General features: G+C 38.2%; 2 protein-coding genes across 2 annotated transcripts in view; both read right to left on the reverse strand.

Annotated features, from left to right (window-relative positions):
- Positions 1–3,962: 3,962 nt before the first annotated feature.
- LOC139739664 (apelin receptor B-like) lies at positions 3,963–5,081 on the reverse strand. The gene has a single exon (XM_071650277.1). It carries the CDS (start codon positions 5,079–5,081, stop codon positions 3,963–3,965), a length of 1,119 nt encoding a protein of 372 aa, XP_071506378.1.
- Positions 5,082–18,022: 12,941 nt separating this feature from the next.
- Positions 18,023–21,371, reverse strand: part of LOC139739648 (eukaryotic translation initiation factor 4 gamma 1-like) — a 49,904-nt gene continuing 46,555 nt past the window's right edge. Inside the window, exons 27-28 of the mRNA XM_071650258.1 lie at positions 20,668–20,814; positions 18,023–19,744 (exon numbers count right to left, since the gene is read on the reverse strand). Coding sequence (XP_071506359.1) covers positions 19,581–19,744; positions 20,668–20,814 — 311 coding nt within the window. The 3' untranslated portion in view covers positions 18,023–19,580. The remainder of the gene's footprint in view (positions 19,745–20,667; positions 20,815–21,371) is intronic.

Raw genomic sequence — 21,371 nt, forward strand, 5'->3', positions numbered from 1 at the left:
TTAAAGGGGAATGAAACTCAAATATACATGTGGCTTGGGTAAATGCAGCAACATCAGAAGAACGTAGGCCTACCCTTCAGTTGAAGTCTGCGGTACGTCGAACAATTCGTTGAAATGTTATGAATTCTTTAAATTTCGGCGCAGCCATTACTGGATGAGAAGTCTGCTACAGTTCGTGGCGTCATTTATGGAAAGCGATATAAAGAGGATATAGAGAGAATTCCACGAAATGTATTTAAATGAAAAATACATATTCCATCAACTTTACATCGACATAATGTTAAGGGTACTATCATTACCCTGTATTCTGGAAGAGGTAAGTCAAGTACTCTGTTATGATGCAAAAAAAAAAGTGAAAATTACACGATTTTTTTTTCTCGTCTTGGGGATGGGATTTGTATAATGGCTATACGGATCTCAAACAGTTTTGCAAGCACAGCTGCTCGTATCGTCCCCAGTACTAGATTATACTAAGTTAGATAATTTCAACTCTGAAGGATAGACATAGCAAGTGTACGTCATTTCGATTTCCGGGTTGAATTAAAGAAATATAAAAATGATAAGTGGGTCCACTCTGAGTATCTCATACCAATAGGCAACACAGTGAAGTACAGTCCTGTCCTTTCAATGTTAATTTGGTAATTCAATGTGGTTTCTGTAATATACTACTGACATGACTGACAACGACCATTGTGATGAAACACATTGTGTACAGACATTGATTCTTTATTCACCTATATAACATGTATAAGCAGGAAGAAACACTCTTACCCTGTCCATGACTGTATGTAATATGTAATGAATATATGTAATAAATAATGTAATATGTAAAACCAGTCTGTGGTATGTCAAGTGCGCAGTCACCAAACAAACAAAAAAGTGAGATACACAATGTATTTCACATGTGAAGCAGTCAAGTCAAATTGAAAACTGCAACTTATGTGACACTTTTTTATGCGATCTATATCAATATCAAGTGTGACTTATCTGGGAAATTCCTGACCAAAACCCCATTAATATGGTACAAAACGGAATACAAATTCACACATTTTTTTTTTGTTCTGCAATTTATTGTAAACAAGTGAATATTCATGCAAGGAGAATATTATTCTTTTTCAACCTCGCGCTGCAATACGTACGGCATTTATGAGATCAAAGCATTTTTCAGCAGTATCATTTTGACAGAAAATGTAATCCCTCTCGTATTTTTCATCTCTCATCCACCTATCTATGTTATCAACAAAGATTCTAGGATATACCACAAAACGACATTTTGCTGAGCCAGAACGATATTTCATTTGATTTCACTGAGCCAATGTGTGTTTACACTGCACACTCCTCTGCACAAGCACTATACACTGCTCTTCCGTAACCATTGTTAGAACGTCACCTGCGATTGACATTCGTTGCTCCGAAGGTTCGTTTATTTGACATCAAAATAAGTTTCGTTATTCCGAATTACACAAATTCTCTATTAGAATGTTTGTTAATCCGAAAATGACAAAGGGTTCGTTTATCCTAACATTTTGTGGGGTTATTCCAAAGGTTCGTTATTCCAAAGGTTTGTAATTCCAAAAATGCCTAATTTTCAGTAATCCGAAAATGAAAACAGGTTCGTCAATCCGAAAATAAAAAGGAGGTGTGTAGTGTGTAATATCGAACCTTCGGAATTATGAACCTTATTTCGTTGCTAGTTTTAAACGAACATTCAGAATTTAAAAAAAAATCTTCTTTTTTTTTCATTTTCTGAATAAAGGACCCTCGGAATACGAACTGTATCTCCTGTTCTCAAACCTGGATGAAAATGAACATGGAGAGTAAAACAGACTCCACAGGGACGTACGTTTCGAATTATTTGTTCTAACTCGCCACCACTGTATTCCCAGATCTAGAAAGGGATCCCAGTCCATACGTGAACAGGGTGTGAGATGCTAAAGGTTGAAATTTCCTAGTATGCTTTGGACTGTGCAACTCATTAGCATCATGAAGTAAAAGTACAATTAGTTTGAGATACATCGTATAAAATTGAAAACAAACCGCAGCAGTTCGACACATAGTATTAATGAGGATGTCCATGAACGTTTTTGCTTATATGTGTTGTTTATGCAGGTCATGAATATCGTCAGTGCATAACTTTCAGCCAACAATCAACTAAATAACTCTGAAGATCACGATGCAATAATGCATGGCTGGTAACATAGAAACATCCACATTTTGATAGTCGCATTGCAGTTGCAATATCTTCTTTTGTTTGTCACGTTTGTAAGTTTTCTCGCACAGTATGATTGCACTCGAATAGCGAAAGTAAATACAAGCAAATAAACATAATAACACACTTTGCTTTCTGCATATTCTGTTCCGGTATTTCTTGAACCGTATGATAGAATCTAAAACCCACCACGATGGAATTTTATGGGTTACGGTTGAGCAGAAGTAAGTCATTTGAACAACCCTATCGAATGAGATATCTGATGTTCTACAGTTCTACCTACTTTCACTCACAAGGGGTTGGGAGAGATTATCCTGATCCTTACTCCACACTCAAAAACGATACTTTGTTTGATTTTATGATTGATGAGATAGGCATTCCAATTTTGCCAACTGAGAGAACAGATTATGTTTAAAAGATGAAAAGTTTACGCTAAAGACATTCCTGATGAAGGGAATCCCCGAGAACACTTCCTGTAGGATTCACATGCACAGCCGTAAGTCTTCTCTAAATCTTATCCTTTTCAAGGCGTACAAAAAGGAATAAATGTTGTTCTTCACATCAAATAATTTCTAGACTTGCAACAGCCATACAGCGATGACATTTGAGGAATTAGGAGTCGAAGTTGCGAAAGTACCGGGGTAGGAAAACATGTTGAGCAACGGAAGGAGGAACATCAAAAAATGAATTCACACAGAAACGCCTTGGTTGGACGAGGGATCTGCTCGCTACTGCAGCTTCAGGTGTTTTGTGTTATTCTGTTTTGTTTTGAGGGGGAGGGGGGGGGGGGGGGCGCCCCGGTGAGGGAGCATTTGGCCCATGACCTGACTTCACCCGAATCATAATGTTTCATCTTATGTCCGCTTTGATAACATTCCTATCTTTCCATGGCTTTGATGTTTGTCACCATGCAAAATTTCACACATTGTGTCTATTAATTCGTTTATTCATTTTGTGTATCAAACTTTATGATTTCTATTCCTTACAAATTGTCAACAATATGACTTATTAGATGTATACTTTGTATTTGTATTGTCATTTGTTAGATGGAAATAAAGCACAACTGAATTTGATTGAATTTAACTGATGTCATTATATATCAAATATCCTATAAATGGGAGTGGATCTGCATTTTTTAGACCTTATTCTCCCTTTTTATTAGTGGTCGGTTTCTATGTGAGAGTACGAATTCAAAGACATGTTTTGATTCGTTCTTCTCCTCTACAGATGTAATACTGGGGAGGTTTATCACCAGTTTAACGGTCCTATTTACCATTGGGAGCAGTGATTAAAAAAAAATCAAAATATCACTTTCGATTCATATGTGTAGGTCAGTTGTATCACAAAACATCCTACCATATACAAGTTCTGCAATAAAGCCTAGAATATAAGAAGATATCACTATTTTTCTCATTTAACAGTAACTGTATAGACGGTTTAGTCTGGAGACATTCTCATTATAACTATTGTTCACATTTTGCACAATTACCAATACTTTTAACCTCGATTATACTCGTTCAAACTTTTACAGTGGTTGTTTCTATCCGTAACTCATATTACAAAACTATATTGAACACTAATACTGTTTTTTTTTTCATCTGCAAAAGGTAAATTATGCCTTTTAAGCTCGGACTCTACTATTTAGGGCCTACGACATTTTGAAAAACAAGATATCATCTCTGAGTTTGATATATCATCAAAGGGGGGGGGGGTTGCTCGTTTAAACTACAATAAATACATGAGTCCGGATGGATTAGGAGGGATGTGATAACTCTACCTGATCGGCATTAGTCGACCTCGTGTGTGCAGCTTCTTCGTGTTCAAAGAGGGCATCTCTCTGGCTTGCTCTGACGGAGGTAAAGAGGCCTTTGATGGCTGTACGGAATTTCGGATTCTGCCACGTGTAGATGATGGGGTTGGCACATGAGTTGTAGAAACCGAGCAAGGTCAGAAGTTGATGGAGGGGACTTCCCCCGTAGGATGATGAGATGTAGCCGAGATTGAAGCATAGGTACGCGATCTGATTCGGGGTCCAAGCCACAATGTAGACCAGGACCACAATAAGCATCATCTTGATGATGCGATTCCTGGCCAGCATGTGGAAGGTCTCTCCCTTGCTTTCGCTGGTCATCTGCCGGAACTGCTTCGACTGCTGGCGCAGTGACCGGGCGATGAGCAGCTGGGTGATCAACATGGTAGCGACGGGGATCACCAGGCGAATGATGAAGGCGTAGTAGGCTTGAGTGATCTTACCAGCTTCGGTCTTGATCAAGTTACCGCAGTAGTTAATGTTGTAGTCATAGTCAAAGATAAACAAAGTGAATGAGACCTGTGCGAACGTAAAGACCCAGATCAATACCACGACCAGTGATACCCTCCTCTTGCTGATGATCCGGTTGAAGAGAAGCGGATGCACGACGGCCAGGTAGCGCTCGATGCAGATAGCCATCAGGATGTATGTGGATGCAGTGATACAAAGCCATAGGATAAACGAGGGATACAGCAGTTTGCAGTAGGCGTGTCCAAGGACTGTCCCGGGAACCCGACTCGCCCATGGAATCGGGAAAACGAAGATCGATGTGATCAAGTCGGCGATGGCGAGAGCACCGATGAGGACATCGGTCGAACGAATCGCGTCGAAGCGCTGGTAAATGACCACGATCACGAGACCATTTCCTGTCACACCAAGGATCAAGGACAGGACTTGAAGAACGGTCCACCACGTCCAGGAAAGGGGGTACCAGTCCCATGGGGACTGATCTGGGGTGAGTTGGGTCTCGACAACGTTGGTATTATCCACATTGGGTAATGTCCACATCAAGCTCGTTCCAGCAGTGGCGTTCACCATGTCAACGTCAGTAATGTCAGACATTCTGCTACGGATTGATTTAAGATAACACGAACATGAGTTTCATTATTCAACCCTCTCTATGCCATTGAGCCAAATAAGCACAAATTTCTCACACGAACCAACGGGCAGGAAATAAACGTGACACACGAAGTGTTAGTGGCACAGAATCGTTGTCGCTTTCCTTCGTCACGTCTTCTATCTATAAAGCTACTTCATGTGCTATCAGGATCTTATCGTATCAATGTCAGTGTTACCATCAGTGCTATCTATTATTGTGATCAAGATTATGATGCGCATAAGAATTGCATTCATGTTAGGCGTTGTTTCAAATGCGCTTTGCAAAATAAGACTCTGGGATCGCATCTGTTGCTGGACTATTTTCATGATGAAAATTGCACCTGCATTCCGGATATCTTTTTGATATCCCCGTGTGTTCGTTGCTATTTTAAGTTCCGTAAAGACTCTCAGAGCTTCTGAATGATTTGACCAAGTCGTAATGAAAGTCATTCTACACTGCCCATCAACAGAAATGTGACCGAATATTTTGAAGTTGTCAGCTTTTTTGGAAGCTCCGTGGAAAGATCAGAGAGGTGTTAGAGAAGGAGTGGAATCTCCTCGCAACATGCGCAAACTTAGGCTTGGGTTCAATAGCATGACAATTGAATGCTTCATACTATGTTCATGCATTTCACTGGCTTTGATGTTCCATACTCCACGCCGCTCTTCCAGTGAGTTTGGACAAGGAGACCAAAGAAGTCGTTCTTGATTTCAATCTTTTTTAGGCTGTATTTTAGATGAAATTTTGAAATCCTGCATCAAACTTGGTGGTATTCTTGTACGGAACAACTACTTATCCAAAGACTACTTATCTACTACTTATCTAAGTTTTTCTTCAAATCTCCTAGTCATTACTACCTCGAACTGAAAAAATGAGTATTGGTATCTCATAAAAGAGTTGAAATATTACCATCTTTCGCCCATTTGTGCATAATATTGCTCGCCAGGTTTAGTACATCGATGTTAAATCTTTTGAATTAGGTAATTGTCTAATGCGTGTTATTGCGTGTTTAGTAGCATTTTGCAGTTACTATGCACACTAAACAATTGTTGTCGAAAATATTAAAGGGAACAGCAAATTGCTGCTGGCTAGGTATGTTGTATTTCAGGAATGATGCATAATTATTTAAATAGAAGTGCTGTCTTTTGTCGAAGCAATTTATCAACACATGCGATAACGCACGTAACTTCTCGGGGGCACGGATCATAGAGATTCTTGTTTCCTCTTCTATTCTAACACCTCCCTGGGAAAGACCTTTTAAGGCCAGTTAAAGTTTATTTGTTTGTTTTTTTTTTTCCAGAAGACAATAAAAATGTACCGGGTACATTACGATTCGATATCATCAAATGTCAAACTTAGACATAAGCTATGTATGTATTGGGAACTCTTTCACATATCATGACATAAAGTATTGATATCGAATTGGCGAAACCATATTTCTAGTTTCAGGGAAGCTGTACACGTGAGGAAAAGTGAATGACCCAAATCTCATTTCCCATGAATTTCGGCAAATTATTTAGACAATTACTAGCAGGCATTTTCATAACAAAATCAAAGTACAAAGAAACACATTCAAGAAAATATGATGAGATGCTTGGTTCATCGTTTAGATTTAGCTAGTTTTGTTCGACACGTCTTCAAATTTCAAGCAGTAGTTGGGGGCAATCGTATTACTTGACGTTTCACTTAACTACGTCTTGGTACAAACAGAAAAAAACAACAACCTTCTAATAATGATCATATAAATAACATCAGTGGTACTTTAACGTTTTTGTTCTTAGAGTTTATGGAGGAAGATATTGCTTTCAAATCAAACATGATATATTTAGGAAAGTTTCTTGAATGATAAATCGAGGAGGTGGAGAGGGCAAATGGATCAATCTCAAATTTGACAGAGGTAATGAAGGTGCACATTATCACTTACGGGTGATTATGTTATGATCGTGGAAAATGAAACGGTTTAAAAGAGAGTGCTCAACTAGAACAGGTCATTAGGACTATACACAACCAAATATTATGGAAACTTACCAGATATTAAGAGACGCAGCTTCATACATGTATACCTCTTGGCTGAGAGATACGGAAGTGGAATGTTGGAACTTGGATCAATTCTTTAAAGTGCCACTCTACATTATATCTTCACGCTATTCTTCTTTTTTTTTTAAACCATCCTTGATATAAGCCTATACAAGGGTAGTGCGCACGCGCCTCAAAGACTGAACAAGTTGACTCTTCTACATACAGACATAATTGTACAATATACGAATCATGCTGTAAGGAGCGCAAGTCCCACATGACCTTCACGTGATACATTTTGTGCTAAGACTTTTACTTACTCTTTTTCTACGTTGATAGGGAGTATATTCAATTAATTCCCCGTAAGCCGATATGGTTGATTGTCGTTGCTTTGTTACATTTTCTTGAACATGCGACAAGCGCTCGCAGGCAGAAAACGCTTTGCCATAGACGTCAGCAATGGGAAGTTTGCTATTGACTATCCGCACCGTTCTATAAACGTTTTGTGACAACATGTCTAGTAAGTTTAAGTAATTGTCTGATCGTGAAATAAGCATTCATTTTTGATAACAGGATGTACAGTGTTCATTCGCTCATTCATGATAAGAGGATGTATGGTGTTCACTGCTGAAAAAGTATTAACCTGCATGAGTACACCGCACTGTCATGAAAGCGACGTAAAAATGGTGAAAGTACGAGTTTTTTGTTGCACCGTCTTGCAGACAGAAGGTCGCGATTCAAATTTACAGAAGAGACTTTATTGCTGAATACCCATGGGATGTTTCAAACTATAGGTATAATTAGAAGCTCAAAGTAAGATGCTGAAATCCTCTTTGATCGTTACATTGGTGACGCCAGTAACATGGATGCACTGCAAACAACAAATAAAGTTTAGGTTGGCCCATGATATATATTTTTTTATAGGTAGGCCCTAAGTATTGAAGATGAAATTAAATTTATTAAAAAAAAGAACCCTCGAAGCTAGCATACTTCTTTCCTTGCTCTATTATATCGCGCTACTTAAGAAGAACTCTGATGTCAACAACTACCTGCATTTACTGTAGAGCTCGGTTGAATAATTCTCTAGAAGTTTTTTTTTTTTTTTCGCGAGGCGATGTACGTACAACTCTGAAGTCAATTATCTTGGCAAAAATGGACATGACGCAGCACTTTTTTCACGATATATATATATATATATATATATATATATATATATATATTTCAAGGGGATACAGACAAGAGAGTTTTATTCTAAAAGGCAGTGGCCATATGACACTCATGTGTTGACGAAACTCCTCGGCACTGGTCAGTATTTTCTTATGAATACGAAATAAACGTTCTTCGACATAAAAAATAATATTCTCCTGGCAAATAGATACGTCTGATATTGAGGAACAAAAGAAGGGAACTATTTCGGAATAAGATTCTAGTGATAACTTAGTAGAATAACTGAGGGAGCTTTAAGGTGGCCTCACACTATGCGGTTTTTTTTTTTTCATCGCATTGCTTGCGATCTGTTGCGGTTGCCAGATCGCAATCGAGTCGCATAGTGTGAGCGCAACGCTCAGCCGGTCGCAAGGGTTCGCAGAGGCAACCGCAGACGATCGCAAGATTTTGAACATGTTCAAAATTTGACAGCAGCCGCAAGGAGGTCGCAATTCTTGCGGACGCCTCCAAATCGCGAGAAGTCGCATGCGGTCGAGAACCGCGTGCGACTTCTCGAAACCGCAAGCAGTCGCAAGAAAAAACCGCATCTGTGAGGCCACCTTTAAATTTTCTCGACGCCGACATTCAGAGGAGAAAAACCTCTTCTGCGCATGCGCAATATCGCTTATCAAAAACCGATCTTGCGTCGTCTGAGTTTTCACAACGCCGCCTGGGCCATTTTTGCGTCCGCTCAAATTCACGACGCAGAGAGAGAATTGATGCAATGATCATATGGGGTTGCCATTGTACTTTGTATAGGTTGCGTCTTCGCGAAATCTAAAGCTATTTGCAAAACTACGCAGACAGAGAGAACGGCAAACGCAATTGTCGTCTAAACGTGGCAAATCTAGAGCTCCCTGTATATTAGGAAATGATATCACAGTTTAGAAATATAAATCAGGTCACCACAGGCACATTGGATAAAGGTATCTCTAACAAGTTTTTGTGGAGAATATAATTATGCACTCACAAGGTTAAGACTCACAAGGTTAAGATATGAAGTTCATATAATCGTATTGTTTTTTCTTCATAAAATTGAGATCCGCTAATTATCATTGGAGATGCTTCTAAGACAAACTGAAGCTCAAGTTACTGAATACCATTTCTGAAGTGAAGGTTATGTTATTTTTAGCTGTCTTACAAAATACAGTCCAAGAGGTTCGAAGAGCAACATGAGATAAACGCTAACCAACATCATGCATAAACCACCACTATCCTTATCCTCTTCTGTGTTTTCAGTTCTGTGCTCTTTCTGACATCGAAGGTACGAAACATTTTCACATTTGCAAAGCCTTAACCCCATGAAAGACGAACACTGTTTTATGTTCTCATCGAAGTAGCGTATCAAAACCAAATACTTAGGGTTTTTTTTTCTGGAGCCGGAGTTAAATTTGTACACATGTGCACACGTACATGATGGAAGCTCGGCGCACCTTATATATCAACTTTAAACTTTAAACTTTATTTTCATTTCCATTGAATAAACAGGGTAAATTATACAATGCATTAACAGAACGTATTTGTAACAATTTCAAAGAAAACGTACATGTGATCACGAGTAACAACATAAATTCATTTTCTAAGGTATTTACATATGCATAATACAAGGATTGGAATGGAAATGGAGGGTCCCACTAAAAAGCAAAGCTTGTAGGGTATGGGACCCTCGGAAAATACATACACACGAAGTGGAAAAATACATATCACACGAAGTGGAAAGGTAGCACTCGCTATTTTATGAAGAGTTTCAATACAAAAATAGATTTTTTTATTTTTATAAAGTGAAGTCATCATCAAAGAGAGAAAATAAAATTTATTTCAAAGATGTTGTACTCGGCGTTATGTAACAAGTAATATTTTGCAAAATATAGATTTTCCCGGTCAATTTCATACTTTTGTCACTCAAATTCATTAATGTGCATTCAAATTCACGCAGCGCACGCCCGTGAAAATATTGGGGCATTCAAATTCAGAATCCGAGCGATCAATTTCATTTATGAGCGTTCTATTTCAGTTTCGTGAAATCAAATTCACGATTGGGCATTCAATTTCAAAATGCGAGCACCGACTTTCCTACTCGTGCATTCAAATTCATACGATAGTCACGTGATAGTCTCAATGAGCTTGTTTGGAGCGTTCAAATTCATTTTTAGGCGATCAAGTTCCTACTTTGTGCAATCAATTTAACGAGGAAAATGGAGGAGACTTTTAAGAAAGGAAAAAGGGCCAACACAAACAATGAATGCTAAATTGCATATAGTGTAATTAGGATTGTTTACATGTTCTACATTGTTCTCTGTTCGTGTATTATTTGTTTTTCATCTCAATAAATTTCAAATTGCAGTGCCCAATCAGCACTGCATCCAAACAACACAACGACTAGTACATGTAATCACATTTCTTGATGATACTGCATGCTGACAACGCCCCAACACCAACCATATAATGACAATTCATCAATTTAAGACAAACTGACACACAATGATCTCACATAGTCCCGCAAAATTAAATCAATAAGACAGCAATACACAACAGACAACATGTAAAAATGCTCATGTATCAGTTTCAATATAGTCGAAATTGTTTTCTTTTTCTCGAAAGTGTCACTCAACCCTCCGTATTATGCTCGTCTGTAGGCCTATACAGTGTCTGTTTGTTTTTTAATTTTCTATCAAAGAAGATGGCTGGATAACCCATATTCAGCTGCAAAAGCTGGTCTTCCATATGGGGTCCAGTTAGATGTTTTGCTCTTTGCGATGAATAAATGAAGTGGGATCTTTTACGTGCATGAGTTGTGACTGTTTAACACGTGGGACCTCCATTTTATGTCCAGTCCCAGGGAAATGTGCCTGTATATTCCTATTTGCTAAGCGCGAGTTCAAAATTGTCAATTGACAGGTGCATGGACCTCTACTGCAAAATGAATAATCATCATAAATCCCAATATATTCAAAGCCAAGTGAGAAACACATGCATACACGGCCCCAAAGTAACTAAATTCAGGACTTCTTTTAAATTGAATGCAGTTATTTGGAACATGGTTGCCTATTCACGAATTTGAATGACCGACGAGATTCCGTCGCCAGCTTGACATGAATTTGAATGCTCTTTGATGAAATGCGTGCTCCTCTCTTAAATTTGAATGCTCCGATAGTGAATTTGAATGTTCCGATAGTGAATTTGAATGCTCCGTTAGTGAATTTGAATGCTCCGAGAGTGAATTTGAATGCTCGGATAGTGAATTCGAATGACCGGATTTTGAATTTGATTGCTGATTCAGTGCTGCGAGCGTGGAATGCGTGAAATCGAATGCTCGGAATAGGAACTTGAATGACAAAAGTATGAAATTGACCGGGAAAACCTATATCATGAGAAATTACCACATACGTTTTTGTTTATTATAGGTTTTCCCGGTCAATTTTATACTTTTGTCATTCAAATTCACTGTCGGAGCATTTGAATTCACTATCGGAGCATTCAAATTCACTATCGGAACATTCAATTTCACTATCGGAGCATTCAAATTTACGAGAGGAGCACGCATTTCATCAATGAGCAGTCAAATTCATGTCAAGCTGGCGACGGAATCTCGTCGGTCATTCAAATTCGTGAATAGGCAACCATGTTCCAAATAACTGCATTCAATTTAAAAGAAGTCCTGAATTTAGTTAGTTTGGGGTCGTGTATGCATGTGTTTCTCATTTGGCTTTGAATATTGGGATTTATGATGATTATTTATTTTGCAGTAGAGGTCCACCTGTTCATTGACAATTTTGAACTCGCGCTTATAGTATAGCAAATAGGAATATACAGGCACATGTCCCTCGGATTGGACATAAAATGGAGGTCCCACGTGTAAGAGAGTCACAACTCATGCACGTAAAAGATCCCACTTCATTTATTCATCGCAAAGAGCAGAACATCAAACTGAACCCCATATTATGGAAGACCAGCTTTTGCAGCTGAATATGGGTTATCCAGCCATCTTCTTTGATGGAAAATGAAACAAACAAACAAAAATAAGGCACTGTATAGGCCTATGGAGACGAGCATAATACGGAGGGTTGGTTGACACTTTCGAGGAAAACAACAAACAATTTCGACTATATTGAAACTGATACTTTAACATTTTATACGTGTTGTTTGTTGTGTATTGCTGTCTTATTGATTTACTTTTGCGGGACTTTGTGAGATCATTGTGTGTCAGTTTGTCTTTACATGTATTGTTGAATTGTCATTATCATGATTATGTGGTTGGTGATGGGGCGTTGTCATCATGCAGTATCACCAAGAAATTATGATTACTAGTCGTTGTGTTGTTTGGATGCACTGCTGGTTGGACATTGCAATTTGAAATTTATTGAGATGAAAAACAAAGAATACATGAACAGAGAACAATGTAGAACCTGTAAACAACCATAATTACACTATAAGCAAGCCTTTATTGGTTGTGTTGGGCCTTTTCCCTTTCTTAAAAGTCTACTCCATTTTCCTCGTTAAATTGATTGCACGAAGTAGGAACTTGATCGCCTAAAAATTAATTTGAACGCTCCAAACAAGCTCATTGGGACTATCACGTGACTATCGCATGAATTTGAATGCACGAGTAGGAAAGTCGGTGCTCGCATTTTGAAATTGAATGCCCAATCGTGAATTTGATTTCACTAAAACGAAATAGAGCGACCATAAATGAAGTTGGTCGCTCGGATTCTGAATTTGAATGCCCGAATATTTTCTCGTGCGTGCGCTGCGTGAATTTGAATGCACATTAATGAATTTGAGTGACAAAAGTATGAAATTGACCGGGAAAACCTATATTATTATTACTTTCTTCGTCTTTCAGCAGCTTTTATCTCAAATTGGTATACCAATGGATATCTGTTTTGGCATTCACGAAAGACGACGAAAGGAAAGCGAGCACGCCAGCACCCCTCCCCCTCCCCCGAGACTTTGTCTTAGGTCTAGTAAAGTGATACTTGTTTTTGTGTTTGCAAATAAAAAAGTGAGTGTTACCTTTCTACCTCATACGTGATGAGGTGCGCCGAGCACCCATGTACCGGTATGCATGCGTGTAATGTGTAAATTAGTTGTCCGTCTGTTTACGGATCTTCAGAGTATTGAGTTATCGGGCACTGCTCGAATCTTCCAATTTACTGGACTAGCGAAAAGTAGATGAGGGCATAATGACAACCTTACCGTTACAGAAGTCTCTATTTGAAACGAAATCTCGCAACGGCATGTTTTCGAAATTAGTTCGCTATATCGAGTGAATTGTTATTGATACTGTTGAAGATATTTGTGGGTAATAATAGATTCACAACTACTGAGGAATAATCATATTTGGTATAAAAATTCTTGGAAACATATCTCTCTAGCAATCGGATGCATGCGCCATATAAAACATTTACTACCGAGAATTAATTCGTATCAATTTGTTTTGTGCTCTTATACTACCCCACATTGATTATTGATGTACGTCATTGGGAAGCTGTTCAAAAATCGACGTGCAAAAGAATAAGTATGGGCGATCAATGCCGGATGTTGTTATACACCCAGTGTTCTTTATTTACGACATTAAATTGGCTCTCTATCGAAAAAAAGAATCAAGTAACAGTATGCACACTCACCTTCTAAGTCCTTCATAAGCTGGTACCTGCTTATTTGATTACTTGTTTACTTCTTTTTCGGCCATCTACAAAATATAATATTCTCAAAATAGAGCTCTATCAAACCCTTAACCGAACACGAATTACCCCCCCCCCCCCCCAAAAAAAAAAAAAAAAAAATTCTTTTCACGGGCTTTCTTTTTCAACAAACTCTCCATTGCAGCGGAGCTGACTGCCTCAAAATAAAATGAAAACATAATATTGTTAAAGATTTATCTGCATGCTTTAATTCTTTTTCTCATGAACGATTTCATTGTCATACTCCTTAGACATTCCTTAGAAGCATGCTTAGCCACTTCCCCCTTTCCCGATTCTGTTCTACCGTCAAATGTAAATAATCAGTAGGTGTTAGTTTCTCTTGTTCATGTCACTGTTTTGCATTTGTATGGTTCATATTACACTGTCTGTCATTTTATCTGTATGCATACAGGGCGCCGTTCTAAAGCAGTTAGCAATTAAACTGCATGGCAAATTTCATTACCAAATAAAATCTGGCACCGACTTGACAAAGCCCTATGGCGAAAATTCGTTTCAAACAATGTCTTTCACGGAGTTTGTGAACATATATATATATATATATATATATATATATATATATATATATATAGAGAGAGAGAGAGAGAGAGAGAGAGAGAGATATACCGGGTGTCCCCAAAAAAGCAGAACGGTAGATTTTCAGTACTTTGCGTTCTAAAAGTGATATATTTTTTGACATCATTAAAAAGAGCATCTTCCGGAGAATACCATGATACCAAAATCATGAAATTTGGTTCAGTACTTTTTATTCTACGCCAATTTCTGTAAATGCAGACATTTTCAATTTTTTTGCGACTTATGAGATAATAATTTGAGTGCGACACGCGTTCCATACCGTGAATTGTGTAAGCTCGTTGATCCATGTCAACAAAAGATAACGCTTTCATATTGGGCGCGCACACACACAAACACACACACACACACACATACACACACACACACACACACACACACACACACACACACACACACAGAGTTTTTTCCTGGCCCGTGCCCAATGTGAAAGCTGTATCTTTTGTTGACATGGATCACCGAGCTTACACAATATTCACCGTATGGATCGCGTGTGGCACTCAAATTATCATCTCATAAGTCGCCAAAATTCGGCGAAATTTTAAAATGACTGCATTTTCAGAAATTGGCGTAGAATAAAAAGTACTGAACCAAATTTAATGATTTTGGTATCATTGTCTTCTGCGGAAGATGCTCTTTCTAATGATGTCAAAAAATATATCAATTTCAGATCGCAAGGTACTGAAAATCCACCGTTCCGCTTTTTTTGGGACACCCGGTATGTATATATATATATATATATATATATATATATATATATATATATATATATATATATATATATATATATATATATACACTGGACAGCAAAAGAAAGTACCCACTTCTGTCAAAGGCCGCACACAAAAATTCACCATCTTGAAATAAACAATTTTTGTACAAAGGTATGCTGCAATATCCATTAGTAATCACAAACCCAATAGCAAGTGATTATCAATTATTACAAAGGAAAAAATGACATGCACAGCATATTGGTTACTGAATCACAAGTCACAAAATGTAACAGAATGAGCCTTACAAGTTTTATGCAAAAATCATTGTCACAGGACGAAAAAAAAAAATGCAGTCACAAACATCAATTTTCAATAATGTGTATGTCCTCCTCGTGCCTGGACACATTCCAGGCATCTCTGACGCATGCTGTGGACAAGCTGTGTGGCGTAGTCCTGGGGAAGTTCTGTCCATTCCTCCTGCAGAGCTTGGATCAATGTTGGTTGTTTGAAAATGTTGTCCATTCAGTGGCCATTTTTGCATGGTGGAAAGTGCTTTTGTGTGTGACTTTTGATTCAGTGACCAAGATGCTGTGCATGTCAATTTCTTCTTTGTTATGAAGACATTCACTTGCTTATGTGCATGAGATTAGTAAGGAGCATTGTCGCACACCTGTGTACAAAAATTATTTATTTCTAAGGGGTGAACTTTTGTGCGCGGCCTTTGACAGAAGTGAGTACTTTCTTTTGCTGTCCAGTTTATATATATATATATATATATATATATATATATATATATATATATATATATCTGTCAAGACTCCTGAAGAAGGCGGAGGCCGCTGAAAATTTGAGTGGAATAAACTCATTCTTTATTGGCAAAAAATGCATTACCAGTTTATTTCTTAATTTATATATACATATAATATATATATATATATATATATACATGTATATATATATATATATATATATATATATATATATATATATATATATATATATATATATATACAAGCACACACACACACACACACACACACACCCACACCCACACACGTGTATATGTCTTGTTTTATGATAATAGAAACTGGTTCTAACTTGTGCATATCCTCCACATCTTTCCCTATCATCCCCAGTCAAGACAGACGACAATAAAGGGACACATAGACAGATGGATGGTACATATTCGTTTCTCCCAATTGTAATCGTCTTTCTCTCTCATTGGTAATCAAGGAAACAGTAATTGTCTGTTCAGTCACTCACTCCTATGGCATCACTTCTATCATCATCTTCATATTTTTCTCTTTTTTTTATCATCATGTCACTGACAGTTTGCGCAAAACTTCATCTTTGCGTACTCAAAAAATCACGCCCGCCTATAGAACTTATTAGTATGTACACAGGCTAGGCACACGACCGACTTCACAAATATTCAAAGTTTCTTAGTTTGTCTTGAAGAGTCCTGACCCCGTGACGGTAAAATGGCTCTTCGTTAATATTGGTAATATTTCAATCTTAAATTCACAAATACACGTGTTTCCATTTTGATATAGTTTGTCAACATTTTTCCTTTTTTTTTTTCTTCTTAGCTTGCTCCATAATTTGTCAATATATATCTCAAATAAACTTAATATTTTTTACTCTATTACAATACCTCGTCAGGCTCACAAGTTAACTTGCCACTGCATCCATTTGCACACTACATAAAAGTGTTCAAATGTACACTACAGAGCATATGCAGTCCATTGCTTCAATAAACGTCGGTCACAGCTCGCCAGCTGTATTCCGCATTTTTCGACGGGAGTTATGGGATTACATTACCGGGGTGTACTGCGCAGTATAGATCTCCACATGACTGCTTTGCACAGGAGGAACAATAATCTCCCAGGTGCAGGAGAGAGAAATACAAAACAAACAAAGCAGTTATCATTTTATGTTAACAATTCATGCAAATCCAGCAGATATGTTCCTGTTTTGAATGGTGCAATGCCATTCTTGACTCCACCACATGAACCATGCCAAAATCTGACCTGGTACAATGGATACATTGTGTCGCTTCTGCTATGAAAAGCAACCAAAAGTAGCAATAGAACAAAAAAAGAAAGAAGATACATTGAGTCTCAGTGGTATATGATATGTATTGCAAAGTTGCTTCGTCATGACAAAATAGCTTTTAGCATGCAATGAATGATGAATGGTAATATGCCCCTGGGTAATTTCTGGTTTGCAGTTTCCCCAGTCACTCAAATACACCAGTTTGATGCTGTATGACCAATTCATTGGGCATGGCTACGGTCTACCAGTATACGCTTCTCAGTAAGGGATGCACACTGAAATGTTTTGTGCCAACTTTCAATTCCAATGCCGACTCATGATTCTACTTCATATGTGTTGGTACAAATGCATAAATGTATTACCAAAACATCTCACTAATGAGTAAGTTAAAAAGGACAAGGCGCCTGATTTTCTTTTTCCTTTTTTCCCCTTTCTCTAGTCTCACAGTCAAAACCTCATTTCCTCTCCAGATATTTCATCCCCTTGCTTTAAACCCGACATCATCCGTATGTCATTTGCTTCATGAAAACAATCGTTATTGCAAAATAAGCGTGTCAATTATTTATCACGAGACAGAATGCATGACTACTTGTCCTTAATATGCGTACAAAAGTCTCCTCCGAATACTTAATTAGAACGAACATCTAAAATACACGATCACTTCGCTCTCTCTGCTGACGGAGAAATTCAAATATTATTCAGTCTTTCTGTTTAATTTCCCCTACTTTAACCGTTTCCTTCTAGGATATTGCCTGATACTCAATCACAATGGAGGTAATACAGCACCGTGCCCCACTATTACCGAGACAACAGTCGGTGCCAGTCCATACACAATGCATCCACTATGTCTGCACACGGAGGGCACATCTCAATGGCGGTGTAGACTTGTATTCACCAAAATAAAGACGCCATTGATGCATAGAGCAATATGAGCATACTTATCGCTGCACTTTTAACATACAGAAAATAAATGTTCGGGGTGGCAATGTAATCACCTTATTTACACAGAAAATATTTGATCATAAATTAAATTGCAACATATATTATTGACTGCCTTTTCCCATGAAAGATTGGCAGGAAAAGGAGATAAGTAAAAAAAAAAAAGACAAAAAAAAATCATATGGAAATATAACCAGACACAGAACAGAATGAAAAAAAAAAAGGTTCAAAATTCTACAGTAATGTCTGGCTCAGTAGAAAATGTGAACAAGTGCTGGACAATTGATCCGTGTGAGAAATGTAAACAGGAGAAAATTGAGTGACAAATCGCAACTTCCAACATCTTTGCTTGCTCTTCTGGGTCTCCCCTTGTTTTGTTTTCTTTCTTTCTTTCTTTCTTTTTTGGCAACTGGAACACACACATTTCGTAACAATGTGCAAATGGTGATATGACGATTTATAAAAACAAAGTGATCTCAGCCCATCTGGCCTGGATGCCTCAAGCTACAGAGATACAAGTCTAAAATGGAAGCACGTTTTGTTTCTTGAATTAAAAAGAGAAGAAAAAAGAAAAGAAAATCGGAACGGAAAAAGGCATGAATTGAAAGGCAAGGATTATTCATTCCACTGATCATGTGCGTCGTTTACGTGAGAATGTCTTGACTGGCAACTAACATGTACACTGAACTGCGAGTTCACCAAAGTGTGAAAAAGGAGCCGTGAGGTTGAGAAGAATACCTGCGGCAACTTTCTACTCGTGAATGCACGGAGAGGACGAGGGAGGAAAGAGAAATCCCATTGTCGCTCATTTCGGCTCCATGAAACAAACAAAAAACAACGAAGAGGAGAGAGAAATGCTGGCAATTTCATTGTCAGCTACTTAGGATTGCTAAGGTAATGGAGCACTGCCTACGTCCCCAGGGAATGACTCTTTTCATGAGCATTCCCCAATCGAGCACACTTCCTTTACTGAAGTCCAGCATGCTTGTGTCTACACTCTCAAGTATGAAAGAAACAAAAAAAAAGGTTAAATCTCATAATATATCTTAACTATATATCATATATATAATACGTGGTATACAAGAAAGAAGTCCGTTGTCGTGTCCTCCATTTTGCAACAATATTCCGCCGTTATTCGTTGAATTCAAAAGGGAGAAAAGTTCCGTCTCGGATCGCGAGACTGTCAGTCCATTCTTTGACGACTCGAAACCACAAACAGCTGCTTGGCAGTTGAGTTGGGGCGGTGTCCACGACCGGTTTAATCCGCCTCGGCTAACCACGTGAAGAAACTTGTAACAGACTTGAGCGCCACCCCCTTGCCCTGCTGCTCACGTGGGTCATCACTTCGCCTCCAGTCATAAAATGCCTCCTCCGATATCACATCTTCGTCGTACAGCACATCAAATGCAATGCCTAGTAGACCTGGGAGGAGGGGAGATATTAATAAATGACAGGTATCACATATTGTCTCAAGTAGTCTAAAAGTGGACATTTCTCTCCATTTTGAATTAGAAATCAGCGTGAAAATAAGCGCAAAGTAATTTTTTTTTTTGCTTGTCTTGTGTGGACACCATTTTATGTATTGATAAGTGGAATTATTAACATGAAATTCATCTTTCACAGCCGAGTGCAAAAAATTACCCCCACAAAAAATATCCCCTTTTACAGTAGTCTCCCTTTATATGTGACCTACCACCATGAGAACCCAATACCATAAAAACCAGATAAGTCTCCAAAGATTTTTGAGTCTTAGATTTGTGAATTACTTAATCCTCAAATCCATAATATATGCCAAAGAAATGGTTAAAAAAAAATGAATAAATAAAATCACCATCAGCAGCTTGCAGAAATTCTGGTTTGAAGTTCAGTTGCCATTAAGCAGGCAGAGCCAGGCAGTTCAACACAACACAACTTTGAAACATGGACAAGAGGTAGTGAAGATATCAAACTTGATGACAATATAAACCAACAAAGATATATCAATGAAATTGATTCACACCCACTCCTACCATACCAAATTGTGCGTTTTCTTTACCCCTTTTTTTTTGTCACAAGAAGCTGTTACTATAACAATACCCTGTCTGCAACTCTCAGAAATGTGTCTTCCATGTCAACACCTGGAGACCAATGGGTGTTTGCACTTTTAAGTTACTAGATGTTGTCTGCTTCAATAAGTTTTTCCTAGATTTTCCTGACTATATGCCAAAACCATGTTCATGCACTTTCTCCCATTCGGGGGGAAAAAGCGTATCTAGCACATATGCAAATTCAGGCTGGCATGTTTGCCAAGCATAATTTGAATTGAATGATAGTTCACTCCGAATGTGTAAAGCATACTCCCTTACCTGGAGGGTTCATTAGTGACTGGTTGAGGGCCTGAACAGCATACAAAGCCTGCAACTCGCGTTGGCGGTTGTTGTCAACGTATCGTTGTAATAAGGTGCAGCGTCGCTTCAGGTCATCGCACACAATGTGGCAAGCTTGTCCGTCGCCTGGGGAGGAGGGACGGAACCGGAGTATGGTCAGTTATGCATTATTCCTTTCTGCTATACACTTCAGATCCAAATAAGAACTTCTAGGAGGGTCTCAAAAAAAAATGGCAGCTTCTCTTTGCAAGCTCCTATGTGTGCAAAGTGCATATTATCTATACATGGCTAAATACCATGTACAGTGGAAACTCGATATAACGAGATGGTCGGGACCGAGTCATTTTCCTCGTTATAGCCGATATCTCGTTATATCAGTAGGCATAAAAGAAGGCATAACATAACGACATTAATTTGCACATGTGGGACTACCCATCATATTTCAATCAATACTGATAACTTGATATTGTGTGTGAGGGAATAACTCACCTTTATGGGTAAGAAGATGTTTTTCGCCAAGAAATCCAATATCAAGAATGTGTTTCTTATTAATTGTAGATGTTTGAATTTGTAAATTTATATAGCTTGCGATTGTATCAAGATCGTCTGTGGATTGGTAGGTGGTTATCGTATGGGTGTGTGTTGTGTGGAAAGCTTGAATAATGGTTTGCACAATGCTGTGT

The sequence above is a fragment of the Diadema antillarum genome, unplaced genomic scaffold (genome assembly GCF_040938485.1).
Source record: "Diadema antillarum isolate AM-2024a unplaced genomic scaffold, OU_Dant_1.0 seq00000810_RagTag, whole genome shotgun sequence".
Taxonomy (NCBI): Eukaryota; Metazoa; Echinodermata; class Echinoidea; order Diadematoida; family Diadematidae; genus Diadema; species Diadema antillarum.

What these genes read in the sequence shown, in the direction of transcription:
- LOC139739664 (XM_071650277.1), bottom strand. Translation starts at nt 5,081, where the DNA reads ATGTCTGACATTACTGACGTTGACATGGTGAACGCCACTGCTGGAACG.